Source organism: Notothenia rossii, assembly GCF_949606895.1.
Source record: "Notothenia rossii genome assembly, chromosome: 9".
Lineage (NCBI taxonomy): Eukaryota > Metazoa > Chordata > Actinopteri > Perciformes > Nototheniidae > Notothenia > Notothenia rossii.
Genome location: NC_136907.1, coordinates 16,490,898 through 16,511,028, shown reverse-complemented (window position 1 = coordinate 16,511,028; position 20,131 = coordinate 16,490,898). Strand labels below are relative to the sequence as shown.

Genomic DNA, 20,131 nt, shown 5'->3' with positions numbered 1-20,131 from the left:
ACCCCCTGTTAGTACTCTGCGCATGCTCAGACTGCGCTCCCGTCTTATTAAATTTTAATGGAAAATGGCTGCGTTTCTTATCCAAACCTCTGGAGCTGGCCAATAAAAATAAAAAAACGTTTGCAAACTGGCGCATCTCGTTTGGGTTCACAACGAAACAATCCGATGTGGAGATTTTACGCCGAGGTGAGAAGATATTTGGGAAAAATGCATCGACTCACGCTTTGAGGGATGAAAGATCATTTTTGTCCTTAACCCTTTCTGCACCGACATCTGAGAAACAATCGAGGTACTGTTACATTATCGCTAGTGTTGCAGGCAGGAGGGTGTATTTTTCTATTGGTTATTTATCCTAGATGCAAGCTGTCGGATCGCTTATCTGCGCACTTTTTTTATGCTAATGTTAAACCCTTTTTGAAAACCGAGGCTGAATTAAGCCTTGGTGTTGTAACGTGACATGGAGAAGAGGAGCTTTTCTCGTTAGAGATGCGGAATATGTGCATATTTGTTATGAATTAATATTACTACTGTTACTGATAGTAAATCTCACACCTCCTCGCATCCTGTGTCCTCTGCAGGAATAACATCAGCAGCAGCCTTTAAGTATTTATTGCCTCATAGTTAGTTATGGACATGTATTGCTAGCAACAAAAATGAGTTTGGTCCTACTATCAACTCATTGCAATAACAAGATTATTGTGTGTATGATTCAGAGAAAGTAGTCATTTCACTACCACTCTACAAAGCGGTCAGAGGTCAGCTCCAGCTGCATTCAGGCAGAGATGGAAGAAGTACTCAGATCTTAGGCTATACTTACGTAGCAGTGAAGGAATACTCTGTAACAAAGTGAAAGTCCTGCATTCAAAAATGTTACTCATGTAATGTCAGCTAAATGTGCCAAAAGTAAAAGTACTCATTCTGCAAATTGGCCCATTTCAGAATAATATATTTTATGTTTTGATTATAATTATTGATGCATTCATGTGTTTATCAAAGCTGGTTAAGGTGAAGTTCATTTTAAATGCTTTGTATTCTGCAGGGTAGCTTGTGGATGCTACTCCAGGTGTAACTAAAGTTTATATTTCACATCATTCAAATAAATTACAATTTGCATAGTAACTAAAGGTAAATAATAGTGGAGTGAAAGTACAAGATTTACCTCTGAATTGTAGTGGGGTAGAAGAACAAAGGAGCAAAACATTTAAATACTCAAAGTACAAGTCACTCAAAATTGTACTTAAGTACAGTACTTGAGTAAATGTACTAAGTTACTTTACACCACTGCATTCAGGAAATAGCTCGAAGGGCACATTAACATAATTTTGATAGGGTTTAAAAACCAACAGGTAGTCCTCTTGTAAGACTGTAAAACAGAGCTTGACAACACTTCAGATAAAGCAGAAATCTCACCGTTGTCTGTTTTGTTCAAGTGTCCTTAGTGTCCTTGCTCATGGTTGCCCCTATGGATGTTCGCTTTTACGTATTTGCACACCACAATAAAGTTGTTTTAATTTTGAGTAGGTTAGGTTTAGCCTTAAAACATTCTTTGGTTTAACTGTATTTAACAGCACTGACTCCACAGAGAGATACTGTATTAGTAGGCCTACTTCAGTCTGTGAGCGATAAAAAGTCTGAAAATATATGGTGTTAATCAATCTAAAAATAAGACCTTGTATCTAAAACAATTACAATATATTTTTCAGAAGTCTAAAAAAAAAAAGATTAAACAGGGTAATGAAAATGAATAAATAAAGCTTACCAGTAACATATTTAAGTGCCTTGCACATTAAAACCAAGGAAAAACAAACACTCACATTTTGAAAGCTGTGTTTCTTTCTAGTGTTCCATGTTTTTCAAGTGGACCAACAAAGTCAAGTTTTACATTACAAACAATATCTGGGCAAAATGAACCAAACTAAGTAATTGATACCATTTTTTCTTAAATTGTGGTTATTGTACAGTTTAGATTTATCAAGACTTTCAAATGCATTGCGATTAGAAGTCTTGATAAATCTAACTTCCCTTACCCTTACGATAACGCTGTTGCAACTTTTTCTGCCCCCCCCAGCAGAAGATGATGCGCCAGGTGACGACCAGTGACTTCTGCATGAGCAGCCGGCCGTCGTGTCTCGCCGATGACGCCCACCACCCCCCCTCCCACTTTGACCTGTGCACCCAGGCCAACAAGTTCTACCCTCCTCCCCCTCCGTCGGCCCTTCAGATGACACTGGCTCCCATGGTCTTACCCACCCAGAGCCACAAGTCCATGGTGTGCCAGAGACAGGAAGTGCTCGGGGACTCGCCTGGGAAAGTATCCGGCATTAAGAGCACTGATCCGGCACCAGATGACGGCAAGAAGAAGAACAAGGCTGCCGGGAAGAGTGGCAGACGTGGGAGGCCCCTGGGAACCACCAAGCTAGCCGGGTACAGAACCAGCACAGGGCGACCCCTCGGCACTACCCGAGCGGCGGGGTTCAAGACCAGCCCGGGGCGGCCACTGGGGACCACCAGAGCGGCGGGGTACAAGGTCAGCCCGGGACGGCCTCCTGGCAGCATCAAGGGCCTCTCTCGTCTCAACAAACTAGCCTACGGTAGCACCTGCAGCGGAGCGGCTTTCCCCTATCCGCTAGCACACAAGGAAATCCTCTGTGAACCTTCCTGCAAAGAGAAGACAGCTAATGAGTAAAGGCTCGATTCCCCTACGTCGGTTGAATAAGAGACGCATGTGTACAGGTCTTCTTGCCAGATTCTGGGGGAGATTGCAACCTTTCCCAGTCTGCTGAGAGGAGTTTTTTGTTATTATTCGTGTTGGTGTCATCTGTGTGCCTGCCACCTGATATAATACTGTTAGATTTCCAGTGCTACTGCTGGAGATCTACAGTGAGAAGGTTTCACTACACCTTGCTGTATCGGTTTTCTTGGGAAAAAAGTCAAACCAGATGTTTAATAAGCAGGGGGCGACTGTAGTAATAGGTCAGGACAAGTTCAATATTTAGCTTGCTTTATGTAGCATTCAAATAATTCGTATTTTTTATTACTGTGGTCATTTTAAAATCTTTTATTATAAATAAAACAAAGTAGGCCCTCATGAGAGGATTGTGAGCCGCAGGTGTGTGAAACATGTTGGGCCGCTTTAGGGCACAAAACAAGGACACATTTTGCTACTGTATGTTCATCACACCATATTTGATTTCCATTTTAGCGGATGTTGGGAATTAACTCTTGTTCTTAGTTTGCAAACACATGCAAAGCAAGAAGCGAGGAGAAAGAGGGACTAGTAGCAACATGGAAGGTTTTCTCAGAAATGTGGTCTTTAATTTCAAAAGCAAAATGTTATATGTATCACCTGTTATGTGTTCCATTTGTAAAAGGAGGAATATATCATCAAAGTAACAGTCGGGGGTCAGGTGCTTTGCTCAGTGGCAAGACAGATGTATCTAAACCTCCACGCTAATTGCTACCAAACATTTAAATCAAATTAATCCAATAGAAAAATCTTTAATTGAATAAAAAAACAGTCTTCTTTGAATTGAAGTAAGGTTTGGTCAAAGGTTAAGTTAACAAATGTATCAACAGGCATTCATTTTTGAACTTTTGTTATCTGACATTTCTTCATTTTCGTTTCTACGGACATATTTAGTTTTATTTTCCAAAACAATTCCATTTTGCCACATTGCCATTATTTCTAATACCTTGATTTTGTGGTTACACATGATCAAATCTCCAAGTTAAAACATTTTTGCAAACTTCTCCAACAGAATGTTGACTATCCATCAAAACCCCCGTTTCGGATACAAACTTAGCTAACATGCACAATTTCAATAAAGAAATATCTATATATATATATTAGCTTTAAGGTCCCTTTCATCCCAAGAAAATCCGAAGATTGATATTCAAAATATCTTATCTGTAACATGAATGTGTTGCTGAATGCACTGATTATTACTAATATGGTAGTGACATTGTAGTTATAACATGTATTTACTGTAACTATGCTAAAAAAGAGCATTTATTTGATGTAATACGTGTGTGTTACCAACCCCAACTAAAGCCTCAAACATAGTCTTGCTACAGAAAAAATATACACTAATTTGCATTTTAATCATGATCATGTATGGTTTTAATGCTGAATCATAAACAAAGGAGACCATCACTGATGATCCTCTCTTCTGTGCTTTTACACTGTGAGCCGCCAGGTTTTATTTAGTGGAGAATCTGCAGACAGGTGGCGCTGTTATTACAGTTATTACAGAAGCAGAGTTAGAAAAAATCACTTCCATTACATTCATCATCATTTCAAGTTTTCATTTTAACTATGAGGAGGTCAAATGGTGTCTTTTGTTTAATCATGTTGTCTAAGGTACAATACCATACTGTAGATCTTAGACTGTTTGGGAAGCTGGTGTTTTAATGACATGCTAAAATGTTTAATAATTAAGGCTGACGACAGGAATGAAAAATGCAGTCGTTTTATTGATTACATTTTTGTCATTTCACAAGATGCTTAATGCACACTAAATACAGAGTCAGTCATATTCAGAAATGACTGAATATGTGCATCACCGTACACTGTCTTTTATTAGAAATGTAAAACTTTGCCCTGATTACCACTCAGTTTTTGGTATTGGTATAAAGGCATTTTAAATCCTGAGAGTTTAGAGACAGTAAAGCTTCACTGAGTTGCTCCCTCATGGTGAAATATACAATTGTTACATTTGGTGCAATAATCTGTTGTATGTGTGTATTGTACTGTGGGAACTTTGATACTATCACTTTCTTATTGTCGTTGTATTTTTATACTTGTGTACAAGGCCTTCTCTCACCTGTTTTCTTGATGTGTGTAGTGTTACTGAAATGTCACATACAAACATCCTTTTCACACTCCTCTACCAAAGATTATGACGTTACCTAGTAGACTTTTACTCTATTTGATTTAAAAAAGATTCCGACATCTCACAAAATAACCTTAGCATGTACGTTACTGTGTCAAATGTAAATGAAAAAGCACTTGGAGACCACTATCTCTTTAAAGGGTAGTATGATTGTTTGAATGAGTACAAATACTTTAAATTGCATTTAAAGGTGTCACAAAGCCAGTTTCTTAAATGCATTGTAAATTACACATTGATAATGTAAACTTAGTTCCTCGCGACTTAACATATTTATATAATCTATTCAGCTTTGGCAGTAGTTCTCTTTTAATTATAGTTCTTACGGAGCGACGCATTTTTTAATGACGGATTTTTGTTAGGTTGATGTCTGACATGACGCCTGTTTTACATTCTTGAGTTTTAGTTATTTTTAAAGTCTTTGTGTTAGATTTTTTTTTTTTTTACTCATTTTGTTTTCAAGGCTGTTTGATGCATATGATGAGAGGGAGGCTAAAGGGATGCTGCCAGGATGCACTGTTTTCTGAGCAGTCCCTCTTTCACAGAAGACGCCTTGGACTGTCACATTATTAAATTCACTGTCACCATGTCACTGATTTCTGAGACACTTGCATTAAGCGTAAATGAGCAACACAACATTTGTTTTATTTACCAGGTCAAATATCTGCTTTGAAAAAGGACTTTATCTGTCCTGCTCCATGTTTAAGGGAGCCTCTGTTCCCTGTGCTTCCGCATGTTAATGTTGCTTTTTAAAAGCTTACACGTTATTGACTTCTATATTCATATTTAAGTCTAACTTGGATATTTCCTTATATTCATATTTAAGTCTAACTTGGATATTTCCTTTTGCACTTAAAAGCACCAAGTCTTTAAATTACCATAAACAACGTTTATTTTGTGAACATCCAGCAGCGTTAGCTCCCATGAGGTGCTGCTGGTGGAACAGGGGCTAGTTTCTCTACCACTCATTTCTGTAAATCCATACAATCATTAATCTGCAGATCTTGGTCTGTCTGTCTTCGGCTTTTGGAGTTTAATCTTATTAGGAAGATTGATGAAAGAAAATGTATTGAGATACAAATGTTAATAGCACAGAGACATTGTTTGACATGGTTAAGATTTGGGTAACAATTAAAGCAGGACTTTAACATCAGAACATCACAACACTTTTGTCCTATTATTGGAGATATTAGTTTGTCTGCACTGTTGCCAGATTTGTTTTAAAGAGCCAACGTCTTCACATGTTAACAGTGTAATGACTGATTTTGTCAGCATGTAAAGAGTCACCTCAGAGCACCCTGTGTACGTCTGTTTCGCTGAGTTTAAATACTTTGGGAAAAGTTGTAGGAACGTGTCATGCAAAGCACTTTTTTCTTTCTGACCGACATTTGAACTGAACTGACATTTATATGGACCTCCGAATGAGGACAACACAAAAGGGATAAGGAGGTTTATGGAAGTTGGTTTACCTAAAGACTCTAATATGCCTAATTTATAGCAATTCCTGTCATTAAGCTGTAAGTTAAATCAATGCACAGAAATTCATACTTTATGTTGTATTTCCTTTTCCCGTGTGATGAACTCTTCCCACCATCTTCAGCAATAAAGCAACACATGGTATGTTGTCTGTAGGTGATGATTTCCGAAACTTTAACTCACCTATCGAGTGTTTTTGAGACAATGTAAAGCCTGTAAAGCTTTCTATAATTCCTATTTTATTTCTGCATGATTGTTGTGGAATGTTCAAAAGTTGTGTAATAAATCAGAAAATGACACACTTTGAAATATTGTCTTGAAATGTTTTCCTTTGCAAAACAACCAGCATTTAACAAATAGGGTTTATCTGACTTATCTACCTGTGTTGTTGTTTCTGAAATATCTTAAAACTGAATGTTTGAATCTCAGTAGAAAAAAACGGACAAAAAATAAAGTAATTTTTTTTTTTAATAATAGAAGTTTGCTGATAAAATGGTGACAACTCATCGATTTATTCATTTCTTTGTACAGTTTTGAACATATACTTTTATAAATGATTCCTAAAACGTGTTACAATGCAAAGACAGATGAATTTACCCATAAAAAGATGATCAGCAAGCTGTTTTTCACAAGTTACATTTAAATTGTACCCATACTTTTTTGGTCACATTAATGAAGTAGATGGAATTTATATTATCAGAACTAGAGCAACATAGAATGCAGTACAGCCACCATTATGTAGCATACTAAATTATATTTTACATATTATTAAGTTTCCAAATACATTTTTACATACATGACACTTTTTCTCCTTTTACATAATAACTCCCGTTTATATAAAATAAGTTTAGAGATTTTGCAAATGTAGTATCTTTCCAAGCATAGTATGAATAGAAAATGTTTCGAAAAAATATTGTACGAAATACACAGACAAAAGATCCAAAAGAGAAAATCACAGTATAATATGTTTGCTTTCTGGAGTGCAGACACACCTCAACATTAACTGTAGAGAGATAACAGTCTTTAAACTTTGGTCTAGTTCAGCTCACACAACTGAGCTGTGTCACCAGGATTGTGTGGAAGCCAAAACCCAGGATGGAGAGGCTGAGTGAAGGTGGTCTGCTCTCTGTGGAGGAGGGTCATGGTTTCAGAGACGCTGTAGTAAGAGAGAGAACCTGCTCTGTGATCCAGGTACACTCCTATTCTGGAGGACTGAGGGCCTGAGACGTGAGTAGGAATATTGCTAGGGAAGAATGTATATTTACCACCACTGATACAATCTAATGCCCAAGATTTGTTATTGAATCCAAATCCACATTGATTAATTGTCCCAGTTATGTTAATATCCTTGTATGCCACTGCTATAAAAGTTCTCCCGCTCCACTCCACCTCCCAGTAACAACGTCCAGTTAGACCCTCTGTACTCAGGACCTGACAATTTCCAACAAATCTGTCTGGATGAGCAGAATATGACTGATCTCTTTTCATTAGTGTGGCTTTCCTGTTCCCGTCACTCAATGACAACCGCCTGTGTGCTGTATTTGGATCCAATGTGATTTGACGAGAATATTTCCTGAATTCAGCTCTGGTTCTGGGCTCTGCTTGGGTCATTAAAACATCCACTCCAGTCACTGCCAGAGAGATGTTTTCCCACTCCTCAGTCACAACACCCTGCAGTTTATCTCTGGTCTTTGACACCGCCGTGGTCACATCCTCAAATAAGCGCAGAGGACAGATATCAATGCTGGGTAAGTCTTCAGACTCACTCAGACGTGACAGTGAGGGGTAGTTGTTTAGGAAATGCAGGTGGTCCTCGGTGTGAGAGAGCTGCAGCAGCTCAGCGTCTTTCCTCCACAGCTCAGTGACCTCCTGCTGCAGCTTCTCCTCCAGATCTTGAGCTTGACTCACTTGGGTTTTCTGCTGGGATCTGATCTTCTGCTTCACCTCAGAGCTTCTTTTCTCAATGAGATGAATGAGCTCAGAGAAGATCTTCTCACTGTCCCTCACTGCTTCATCAGCAGAGCGATTGATAGCCTCCACCCTCTGTTGAAGCGCCTTGACGTCTTTCTCTCTTTCCTGGGCTCTCTGTTGGACTTTTTCCCGGCTCACCCCGAGCTCCTTCTGCCTGTCAGACCTCTCTGCTGCAGCGGAGACGGTGTCATGGCCTTTGTGGTCATCCATGGAGCAGAGATAACAGATGCACTGCTGATCAGTGCGGCAGAAAATCTTCATCACCTCGTCATGACGAGAGCAGATGTTCTCCTGAAGCTTTGAGGAGGCTGCAACCAACTTGTGTTTCTTTAATGGAGCTACATCAAAGTGAGGTTGGAGGTGTTGCTCACAGAAAGAGGCCATACACACCAGACAGGACTTGAAGGCTTTCAGCTTCACCCCGGAGCAGAAATCACAGACCACATCTCCAGGTTTTGCCATGGAAAGATCAGGTGAAGCATCTTGAAGCCCTACTTTCTTCAGTTCCTCCGTGAACTCTGCAAGCATGGTACTTTTCACCAGGGCAGGCCTCGGTGTGAAGCTCTGCCTGCACTGTGGGCAGCTGTAGGTTTTCTCCTCATTCTCCTTACCCCAGCAGTCTTTAATGCAGCGCATGCAATAGCTATGAGTTACCGGATCCTTGTTTAGAACATCCAGACAGATCGAACAGCTCAGTTTTTCCCGACCCAGACTCACGTGCTGCGCCATTTCTCCTCTACGACAGTGAATGTCAGTAAGTTTCACTTTCTGTTTCCAAAGAAAAGCGAATTCCCTGATGTTGAATCACTGATCTACAATGTATGGGATTTCCAGCACTTACATGTCACCATATGGTGCTTAGTTTACACCCATCCTTAAACTGTCAAATGTGTTAAAGGGAGGAACAACGTATGAGCTGCAACTTTGAGCAGGAGGAGCCTCGCATAGCCAGTCAATACAGTCTAGTTTGTGTGTGTTTGGGGGGGCGGGGCCGCAGGGGGGGGGGGGGGGGGGGGTGGGTAGGGTTATAGAACTGGCCTTCATTCCAGCAAAAGGAGTGGTTTAAGAGTTGCAATCCGTCTTTAACCCCTTAGTTAGTCGGCCTGCCAGATAACTAACAACAACTGTGGATCCTAAAATGTTAAACAAGATCCTTACCCATCTTGAAATCATGTCAACCATATTTACAAGGCACATATCAGGACCACATAAATTAACAATATTTTCATGAAACAAACACCAAATATAAATAAAAATAGAGAACACCAAATAAGACACATCAATTCTAGCTGAAAATCAACACAGGTCATGTGACGTTATGGAGTAGTTTTTTCTAACAATATGTAATAAGATAGTTTGAAGTAATAGTTTAGACCATGGGTTACAGAGAGTATTTCATGCGTTACTTCTGATTCCTCTTCTGCCTCCATCTGTATTAAGACATTACAATCATACATTAATTTTTTTATCTCCAGTTTAAATATTGGGATACATGCAGCAAATGGCATATAGTCATGTATTTCCCATGCTATCTCCCAAACATTTCAGCCCAAATGCACTGGGATGAAAGGGGAAAAGGACCACAGTTTTATATAATACAGGAAAAAGTGGGAGGAATTAAAACAATAGGAAAAGAACGATAGAGCAAACAATCATTTAATGACTGAGATTAGGGCACACGGGGTTAAATAAAACAATGCATTTATTTTTGGAAACATCAATCAGGAGCATGTGGATGTGGGTTAGATGAGGAAACAGTCGAACATGTCATCTATACAAGACACACAGAGAAACTTAAGAGACAATGTGGGGTGGGTTTGTTCAATCTTAAGAAAATATTTAACGTTGAGGAGAAACGTTTACAATCCTTTTTTGATCAAATTACCAAAATAATTGGATTTTGTATTATCAGAACTAGAGCAACATAGAATCCAGTACAGACACCATTATGTAGCATACTAAATTATATTTTACATATTAAGTTTCCAAATACATTCTTACATAATTACACTTTTTTTCTTCTACATACTAACTCCTGTTTATATCAAATCAGTTTAGACATTTTGCGAATGGAGTATTTTTCCAAGCATAGTATGAATTGAAAATGTTTCCAAAATATAACTTACGAAATACACAGACAAAAGATCCAAAAGAGAAAATCACAGTATAATATGTTTGCTCTCTGGAGTGCAGACACACCTCAACATTAACTGTAGAGAGATAACACTCTTTAAACTTTGGTCTAGTTCAGCTCACACAACTCTGCTGTGTCACCAGGATTGTGTGGAAGCCAAAACCCAGGATGGAGAGGCTGAGTGAAGGTGGTCTGCTCTCTGTGGAGGAGGGTCATGGTTTCAGAGATGCTGTAGTAAGAGAGAGAACCTGCTCTGTGATCCAGGTACACTCCTATTCTGCAGGACTGAGGGCCAGAGACGGGAGTAGAAACACTGCTATGGAAAAATTCATATTTACAACCACCGCAACAATCTAATGCCCAAGATTTGTTATTATATCCAAATCCACATTCTTTATGTTTCCCAGTTATGTTAATATCCTTGTATGCCACTGCTATAAACCTCTCCCGCTCCACTCCACCTCCCAGTAACAACGTCCAGTTAGACCCTCTGTACTCAGGACCTGAAAATAATCAACAAATCTGTCTGGATGAGCAGAATATGACTGATCTCCTTTCATTAGTGTGGCTTTCCTGTTCCTGTCACTCAATGACAACCGCCTGTGTGCTGTATTTGGATCCAATGTGATTTGACGAGAATATTTCCTGAATCCAGCTCTGGTTCTGGGCTCTGCTTGGGTCATTAAAACATCCACTCCAGTCACTGCCAGAGAGATGTTTTCCCACTCCTCAGTCACAACACCCTGCAGTTTATCTCTGTTCTTTGACACCGCCGCGGTCACATCCTCAAATAAGCGCAGAGGACAGATATCAATGCTGGGTAAGTCTTCAGACTCACTCAGACGTGACAGTGAGGGGTAGTTGTTTAGGAAATGCAGTTGGTCCTCGGTGTGAGAGAGCTGCAGCAGCTCAGCGTCTTTCCTCCGCAGCTCACTGACCTCCTGCTGCAGCTTCTCCTCCAGATCTTGAGCTTGACTCACTTGGGTTTTCTGCTGGGATCTGATCTTCTGCTTCACCTCAGAGCTTCTTTTCTCAATGAGATGAATGAGCTCAGTGAAGATCTTCTCACTGTCCCTCACTGCTTCATCAGCAGAGCGATTGATAGCCTCCACCCTCTGTTGAAGCGCCTTGACGTCTTTCTCTCTGTCCTGGGCTCTCTGTTGGACTTTCTCCCGGCTCACCCCGAGCTCCTTCTGCCTGTCAGCCCTCTCTGCTGCAGCGGAGACGGTGTCATGGACTTTGTGGTCATCCATGGAGCAGAGATAACAGATGCACTGCTGATCAGTGCGGCAGAAAAGCTTTCTATAATTCCCAGTTTATTCCTGCATGATTGTTGTGGAAAGTTCAAAAGTTGTTTAATAAATCTGAAAATAACACACTTTGAAATATTGTCTTGTAATGTTTTCCTTTGCAAAAGAACCAGCATTTCACAAATAGGGTTTATCTGACTGATTTATCTACAGGTTTTTGTGTTACCAAAATACCTTAAAAACGGAATGACTGATACTCAGTAGAAAAAAACGGACAAAAGTAATAGTTTTTTTTCTCATCGATTTATTCATTTATTTGATTTGAACATACATTTTTTATAAATGATTCCTTAAACATGTTACAAAGTAAAGACAGATGAATTTACCCTTAAAAATGTGATCAGCAAGCTATTTTTCACACGTTTACATTTAAATTGTACCTTTACTTTTGCGGTCACATTAACAAAATAAATATAATTTGTATTATCAGAACTATAGCAACATAGAATGCAGTATAAACAACATTAAGTGTCATTCTAAATTATGTTTTACATATTAGGAAGAATCCAAATACATTCATAAATGTTTACATAATTACACCCGTTAATATAAAATTAGATTAGACATTTTGTAAATGTTGTACTTTTCCAAGCATATTATGTAATGAAAATGTTGAGAAAATATAATGTACAAATCACAACTTCAACAAACAAGATTGTTTTATCCAAATAAAAATACAAATACAAAGACAAAAAATAAAACCAGTCCCAGTCCTGGTTAGTCCTCTGTAAGTCACTATTTAAACTTCCGCCTACTTCAGCTCACACAACTCAACTGTGTCACCATCTTTCCCTGGAAGCCGAAACCCAGGATGGAGAGGCTGAGTGAAGGTGGTCTGCTCTCTGTGGAGGAGGGTCATGGTGTCAGAGACGCTGTAGTAAGAGAGAGAACCTGCTCTGTGATCCAGGTACACTCCTATTCTGGAGGACTGAGGGCCAGAGACGTGAGTAGAAACACTGCTATGGAAGAATGTATATTTACCACCACTGATACAATCTAATGCCCAAGATTTGTTTTTTAATCCAAATTGACATTGATTAATTGTCCCAGTTATGTTAATATCCTTGTATGCCACTGCTATAAAAGCTCTCCCGCTCCACTCCACCTCCCAGTAACAACGTCCAGTTAGACCCTCTGTACTCAGGACCTGAAAATAATCAACAAATCTGTCTGGATGAGCAGAATATGTCTGATCTCCTTTCATTAGTGTTGCTTTCCTGTTCCCGTCACTCAATGACAACCGCTTCTGTGCTGTATTTGGATCCAATGTGATTTGACGAGAATATTTCCTGAATCCAGCTCTGGTTCTGGGCTCTGCTTGGGTCATTAAAACATCCACTCCAGTCACTGCCAGAGAGATGTTTTCCCACTCCTCAGTCACAACACCCTGCAGTTTATCTCTGGTCTTTGACACCGCCGCGGTCACATCCTCAAATAAGCGCAGAGGACAGATATCAATGCTGGGTAAGTCTTCAGACTCACTCAGACGTGACAGTGAGGGGTAGTTGTTTAGGAAATGCAGTTGGTCCTCGGTGTGAGAGAGCTGCAGCAGCTCAGCGTCTTTCCTCCGCAGCTCAGTGACCTCCTGCTGCAGCTTCTCCTCCAGATCTTGAGCTTGACTCACTTGGGTTTTCTGCTGGGATCTGATCTTCTGCTTCACCTCAGAGCTTCTTTTCTCAATGAGATGAATGAGCTCAGTGAAGATCTTCTCACTGTCCCTCACTGCTTCATCAGCAGAGCGATTGATAGCCTCCACCCTCTGTTGAAGCGCCTTGACGTCTTTCTCTCTGTCCTGGGCTCTCTGTTGGACTTTCTCCCGGCTCACCCTGAGCTCCTTCTGCCTGTCAGCCCTCTCTGCTGCAGCGGAGACGGTGTCATGGCCTTTGTGGTCATCCATGGAGCAGAGATAACAGATGCACTGCTGATCAGTGCGGCAGAAAATCTTCATCACCTCGTCATGACGAGAGCAGATGTTCTCCTGAAGCTTTGAGGAGGCTGCAACCAACTTGTGTTTCTTTAATGGAGCTACATCAAAGTGAGGTTGGAGGTGTTGCTCACAGAAAGAGGCCATACACACCAGACAGGACTTGAAGGCTTTCAGCTTCACCCCGGAGCAGAAATCACAGACCACATCTCCAGGTTTTGCAATGGAAAGATCAGGTGAATCATCGTGAAGCCCTACTTTCTTCAGTTCCTCCACTAACTCTGCAAGCATGGTACTTTTCACCAGGGCAGGCCTCGGTGTGAAGCTCTGCCTGCACTGTGGGCAGCTATAGATTTTCTCCTCATTCTCTTTACCCCAGCAGTCTTTAATACAGCTCATGCAATAACTATGTCCACAAGGAATAGTTACCGGATCCTTTAGAATATCCAGACAGATCGAACAGCTCAGTTTTCCCCGACCCAGACTCACTTGCTGCGCCATTTCTCCTCTACGACAGTGAAATGAGTGAATGTCAGTAAGTTTCACTTTCTGTTTCCAGAGAAAAGCTAATTCCCTAGCTTGTTGAATCACTGATCTACAATGTATGGGCTTTTCAGCACTCGTGTCACCACATGGTGCTTACACCCGTCTTTAAACTGTGAGATCTGTGAAAGGGGGGGAACAACGTCTGAGCTGCCTAGACTTTGAGCAGGAGGAGCCTAGCCAATAAATACAGTTGTGTGTGTTCGTCGGGGGGGAAGAAGTCAGCTCTACCTGAAAATCAATACAAATCATGTGACGTTATGCAGTAACTTCATGTTGCCTAGTAACTTTTCTAACAATATGTAATGAGTATAATGTTACATTTGTATTAAGACGTTACAATATTTTAGTTTTTTTTGGTCCAGTTTTAAAACTGAGATACATGCAGCAAATGGTATCTATAAATGCATTTTTCTCATGGATATTTTAAGAGAGTTATTCTACATCCATGGAGTTATTTCCCCGTAAAAACATTTCTGCCTCCGGAAGCATGGATGTCTTAATGTCCGGTTGTGTTACATTTATTTTCTTCCGCCACTGCTCGGAACATTATTTCCTAAGAGCTGAAAAATTGCACCATGTCGTGATAACCGTTCATATTTGCACCAGGCTGAAACCGAAAAATATGACGACTATTTTAAATAAGCTTCACATCTCGTATGTTTTATTATTTGTGTTATGTCTTTCGGATGTTTTAAGGCTTTCGGCTGTGATCGCACAAGGTAAGAGACTGACAGCTGCTTGTTAGCTAAACAGTGCTAGCAAAACACTGCGACCTAACAGTGTTATTTAACATGTGACATGGTTATTATTATACTAAATTGTTAATGTTAAATAACACTCCGAACTCACAGTGTTATATTGATGCATGAAGGTGTTTATCAAAGCTGGTAAAGGTCCAGCTCGTTTGAATGACTTAGTATATTGCAGGTTAACATGTAAATGTAACTCCAGGTATATTTAAGGGTTGATTATGATTCACATCATTACACAAAATATGCTAAATTTAATAAATGTACTGGATTAAAAGTACACTTTTTACCCCTTAATTGTAGTGGAGTAGAAGTACAAAGTAGAAACAAATTGAAATACTCAAGTAAAGTAAAAGTACATCAACATTTTACTTTAAAATGACCAGTTACTTCTAAAAGAAAACATCGGTATCAAAATATGAAAGTAATATAATAACCCAACGTTACTTTTGGATTACCTCAATATCAAATGCAATGCAAATAAATAAAAGCCAAAATAAAAATCAATAAGATGTTTTTTACTGAGTGTATTATGTAAGACAACAGAGCAATGTGATCTTACAAAAGAAGAACAATAAAGATATTTAGGATCAAAATTAGTTTATTTATAGGAAAACCTGCCTTTCATTAAGCATATCCAGGCAGTAGCCTATACACCAACAATGAAACACATGAGTATATACTACAGTTTAAAAAAAGCAGAAATAATATCTGAGAAAACAGAATAACCTCTTTTTTAGTTTTTTTTTTTACTGACATTGTATTTCTGCTAGTAATCCACACTTTTTAGAAATGTAGCAGTAATCTGATGATGTTTATATCTATCTAATGTACTGATTCTGAACTATGTATGAATTTTTTTTCAGAAAATCATGAGTCACTGGAGCTCAGTCTGTCAGAAGATGCAGTATCCGACTTGGAGAACAGCCCTAAGTTTGTGGAGTCAGAAGAACCGGACTCTCTGCCAAAGAGGCAGTTCAAGACAGCTGAGATCGCAGATGCGTTGATGGGGACCGAGACCCCCGTCGATCGATCTGACATCGAGTCCCTTTTCCCCAAAAATGTGATAGACTTACAGTCAGGCTTCTTCCCGCCTTGTGATGAGGACAGTGCCCAGTGTGGTTCCCCTGAGCTTGCTGCTGCAGGCGAGTCACTGGAGGAGAGGAGCGACGAATCCTCACAGCAGGTAACTGGGAGCACTGTAACTCCAATAGCAGTTGTACATTGCAGTTTGAAGAGTAGGGTGAGCTGAAACAATGGCAACTGTCAATTAATAATGCAAGTAACACACATACCAATTGTTCTCTGGTTGCAGATTTTCCAATGTGAAGATTTTCTGCATTTCTTTACCTTTTTATAATTTGAATATCTTTGAATTCTGGTTTTTGGCTGTTTTCTTAAATATTTTCTGCCTAAGATTGGAACTTATATTTGGTGACATTCTGAAGCATGCTTGGATATACTAGGCTAAGTTCAGTTAAAATGATCAGAGTGAAAAGTGTAGGCATAAGAGCAGTAGTCCAGCAGTTAACTTCTCTTTCAATGTGTACCTCCAGATTATTCTTGACATAGTGCGTGTGGAGACAACGCCAACCGAGGAGCAGAACACCACAGAGACCGCCAAGACATACAAGGTGACCTGCGATAAGAGGAACACCACAGGAATGGACAACTTCACTGTGCAGGTCCTCAACGCTTCACAGGTATGATGATCAGAATCAGAAACAGGTTTATTACCAGCTAGGTTTACACATACGAGGAATTTGACTTGATGTCATGGTGCATACATTAAAAAATATTACAAATAATAAGAAATACAGTAAAATATAGCAGTATTTACATATAAATAAAATGGAATAAAATACGGCAGCAATACAAAAAGGAAACGGGAAACATGCCCTGAAGGAGTGCTATGAGAACTGTTAAATTCCAAATGCTATTGAGTTGTTCCTTATGTTAAAGACACATTTATTAAACAAGCCATAATATGCTTAATCATCCATTCATTACAATCAGAAGGCTACTATAATAATACAAAAATCAGTTTTGTATTATTGTCTAATCCTAATTTTTTCTTCATTTTTATAGACCTAATACTCTAGGTTTAAAGCTAAATATTCACCATATAATAACATGCTGTTCATTAAATTGTATTATAATATCAAGTGTTTGATGTGCATTGCTGATAGTACTAGTAGGTGGACTCAAACAAGGGGTTGGTTTTATCCGTTTATGTTACATCTTTTTTGCTTTTCTGCAATATTTTCTTCAAACCTACTGTATGAGGGCAACATTATTTTGGGTCCGGGTTTGTAAAAGATGTGATCAGACTTTGCTGATTTGATTCTTCATATTTAAAGGAGAAGGATCCCTCCCTCCCTCAGTCTTTGTTCTTGTTCCTCTCTTCTCTCAGGACCTGATGGACTTCCTGAATGCTAACGGCACGGAGTGCTCCGTGGTGCTCTTCTTCACCGCCTGGTGCCAGTTCTCTGCCGGGCTGGCACCTCATTTCAACGCCCTGCCTCGGGCTTTTCCCAGCATGCATTTCCTGGCACTGGATGCTTCGCAGCACAGCAGGTGATTATTCTTCTGATATTAATGTGTATTCTCCCATCTTATTGTAAAAGCCACTTTATAGGGGCATTTGGGATTTCTAATTTCTATGAGTTCTTTATGGTCTTAAGCTTAAGTAAAATGTGCTTATACCTGGCAGAATTACAACTCACAGTTTTATCGCAACTTGTAAACTGTCTAATTAGATCATGGATCCATCGAAAAAGGTTATCCAGTGCTGGTTTTAACAACTTCGCCAAAAATGACATTTTCCCTTTGTTGGATTGTCTTATTTTTAGAGAAAATAAAAAAAAGATTTCAAGATAAATCTAAATGTTGTAAACCTTGTATATACGTTTTTGGTACGTTTGTGAGACATTGAGAGGTGTGTGCTATATTCTGTATACCCTCATGTATGTAAATGTCTGAAATTTAGGAACACCGTGGAATATAATGCAGATGAACACATAATCGCCATCAAACTCTTAACTAAAATATAATAATGTTAGGAATAATTTTTTGTTAAGATCAAATATACTGCAGACAGACCATATCTAAAACTATAACTTCATTTGTAATTTTTGTGTTTTGTTTGTTCCCATTTTTGGTCCACCAGCCTTTCCACCAGATTTGGGACCGTGGCAGTGCCCAACATCCTGCTGTTCCAGGGGGCCAAACCCATGGCCCGCTTCAACCACACGGACCGAACGCTGGAGACGCTCACCTCCTTCATCGCTAACCAGACAGGTACACACTAAATAGAAACAGTCTACAATAATGCGGTTTTAGGTTAGAGACAAGCAAGTTTAGTGTTGTTTGAAGATAAGTCTTACTCTTAGCTGGTTTAGTTTAAATTAATCAGTTCCTGTTGGTGACCACACTTGATTAAATCATCATTTGAAATGAAGGTTAACACAAAGGTTCTCAGTGACTAAGTAATATTAACTCACATAATACTTCATTTAGTTTTCCAAAATAATCGCCCTCTCATTCTGCGTGCCCTCTTAAAGCAGAGCTATGATGATAAATGTTGAAAGGACTTCGATAATTGCAAAAATCCAAAACACTGTCCTAAAATCAGGTTATCAGGTCCTACAACTATGTCCAGGTTAACAACAGGGATTAGCCTACAGCTACTGGATCTGTACCATCATTGTAAGAAGAATGGAAGTGCGTTCAACAAGGTATTATATGAACGTGGACTAAAGTACTAAACTACCTTTTGCTTCTACACCTGAATATCTGACACTTGACTTCTCAGAATCCCCCACAAAATTGGAATGGGTCTTTAAGTGTTTATAAGATAATTTGTGTGGTTTGAGTTAACATTTTATGGCAAAAAGAAATCGATTCGATATGTACAAAATAAAAAACATGTTGTGTGGTTCGTTAGTGTTTATTGTATGGTTTATAATCCCAGTATATCCAGCCTGCTTTATTTTCTGAACATTTGTTTTTGTGCTCAAGGGTTTGAAATCGGCTCTGACAAAAACGTGACGGATACAGACCGCCTCGGCCCACTCCCCAGCGTCCCGGTGAAGAGCATCGACTGGCTGCTGGTCTTCTCTGTCCTCTTCATCACAGGCTTCACTACGTACGCCATCTTGCGGACCGAGAGCATCCGCTGGCTCATACCGGGACAGGAGCATGAGCATCAGGACTGAAAACACAGACAGACTTCAAGTCCCTCTGTGCAAACAACTTAGTTATTTTTTTTTAATTAACAGTTGCTAATTTGCTTATGTTTCAAGTGTGTGAGCCATTGTGATTTATAATAAATAATGTATTGATTTGCAGCTGTTAACCATTCAGGGCTTTTGGCTATGTTTGAAGACAGGGCTTGTGTTTTTTCTATTCTCTTATTTTGTATTAAATATTGTTTATATCTTGAAGAAAAAATATGCTATAATAAGGGTCACATTAAGGAAAAGCTGAAATGGAGTTTAGTTAACTAATTTCATTAAAAAGAAAATAACAAGAATGTATCTAACATCAGAAGAATCAGAAACAAGTTTATTGCCAGGTACGTTTACACATACAAGGACTTTGCTTTGGTGTATGTGGGTGCAAACTTAAACACAACATAAGGAAATAAGTTGTAAGAGAAGATCAAAAATAAACGGTTATAAAGAGAAAATATTTGTTCAAAGTATTTAACATTAAAAAGAATAAAGACAAGTATTTTCACCAAATATAAATATATAAAAGAAACACAAAAAAATGTATACAATGAGTATGTGACAAACTGCATTATATTATATTTTAAGTGGAGGGCTGAGCAGATTTAAGAGAGGTAAGGATATGTAGAAATGTGAAAAACATATTCAGTGATGAACATGGCTCACAGTATCAAAAAATAAGAACAATAATGATGTTTTCCACTGCATACCATTTTGTGCTTACAGAAATTATACACGCTTTTACAAATGACGAAAAAGCCTTTTCAAAGGTTATTTCAGTGGGATCATATACTTTAAAATGCTGCTTTAATATAATAGATTTCCCATACATGTTGTCAGTGGTGTTATGTACTCAAGTGTTGTACTTACGATTTTGGGGTACTTTTATCATGCTAATGT

General features: G+C 39.1%; 3 protein-coding genes across 6 annotated transcripts; 2 read left to right on the top strand and 1 right to left on the bottom strand.

Moving 5' to 3' along the window:
* Window positions 1-58: 58 nt before the first annotated feature.
* On the top strand, window positions 59-6,674 carry cUnh5orf24 (chromosome Un C5orf24 homolog). Of its 4 annotated transcripts, none has more exons than XM_079649771.1 (2): window positions 59-186; window positions 2,072-6,674. In XM_079649771.1, exons 1-2 carry the CDS (start codon window positions 166-168, stop codon window positions 2,684-2,686), a joined length of 636 nt encoding a protein of 211 aa, XP_079505897.1. In that variant the 5' UTR covers window positions 59-165; the 3' UTR covers window positions 2,687-6,674. The 4 variants fall into 4 exon arrangements, with proteins under 4 accessions (XP_079505897.1, XP_079505896.1, XP_079505898.1 ...); XM_079649770.1 differs by having other exon boundaries at window positions 2,069-6,674; XM_079649772.1 differs by having other exon boundaries at window positions 59-289.
* Window positions 6,096-14,371, bottom strand: LOC307018468 (uncharacterized protein). Its single transcript, XM_079648702.1, has 3 exons — window positions 12,536-14,371; window positions 11,175-11,772; window positions 6,096-9,140 (listed from the first exon to the last, which is right to left on the bottom strand). The coding sequence occupies exons 1-3, from the start codon at window positions 14,203-14,205 to the stop codon at window positions 7,401-7,403; spliced, it is 4,008 nt and encodes a 1,335-aa protein (XP_079504828.1). The 5' UTR covers window positions 14,206-14,371; the 3' UTR covers window positions 6,096-7,400.
* Window positions 14,372-14,559: 188 nt separating this feature from the next.
* On the top strand, window positions 14,560-19,361 carry txndc15 (thioredoxin domain containing 15). The gene is made up of 6 exons (XM_079649769.1): window positions 14,560-14,969; window positions 15,866-16,185; window positions 16,556-16,702; window positions 17,413-17,576; window positions 18,169-18,299; window positions 19,020-19,361. The coding sequence occupies exons 1-6, from the start codon at window positions 14,696-14,698 to the stop codon at window positions 19,214-19,216; spliced, it is 1,233 nt and encodes a 410-aa protein (XP_079505895.1). The 5' UTR covers window positions 14,560-14,695; the 3' UTR covers window positions 19,217-19,361.
* The last annotated feature ends 770 nt before the right edge of the window (window positions 19,362-20,131 follow it).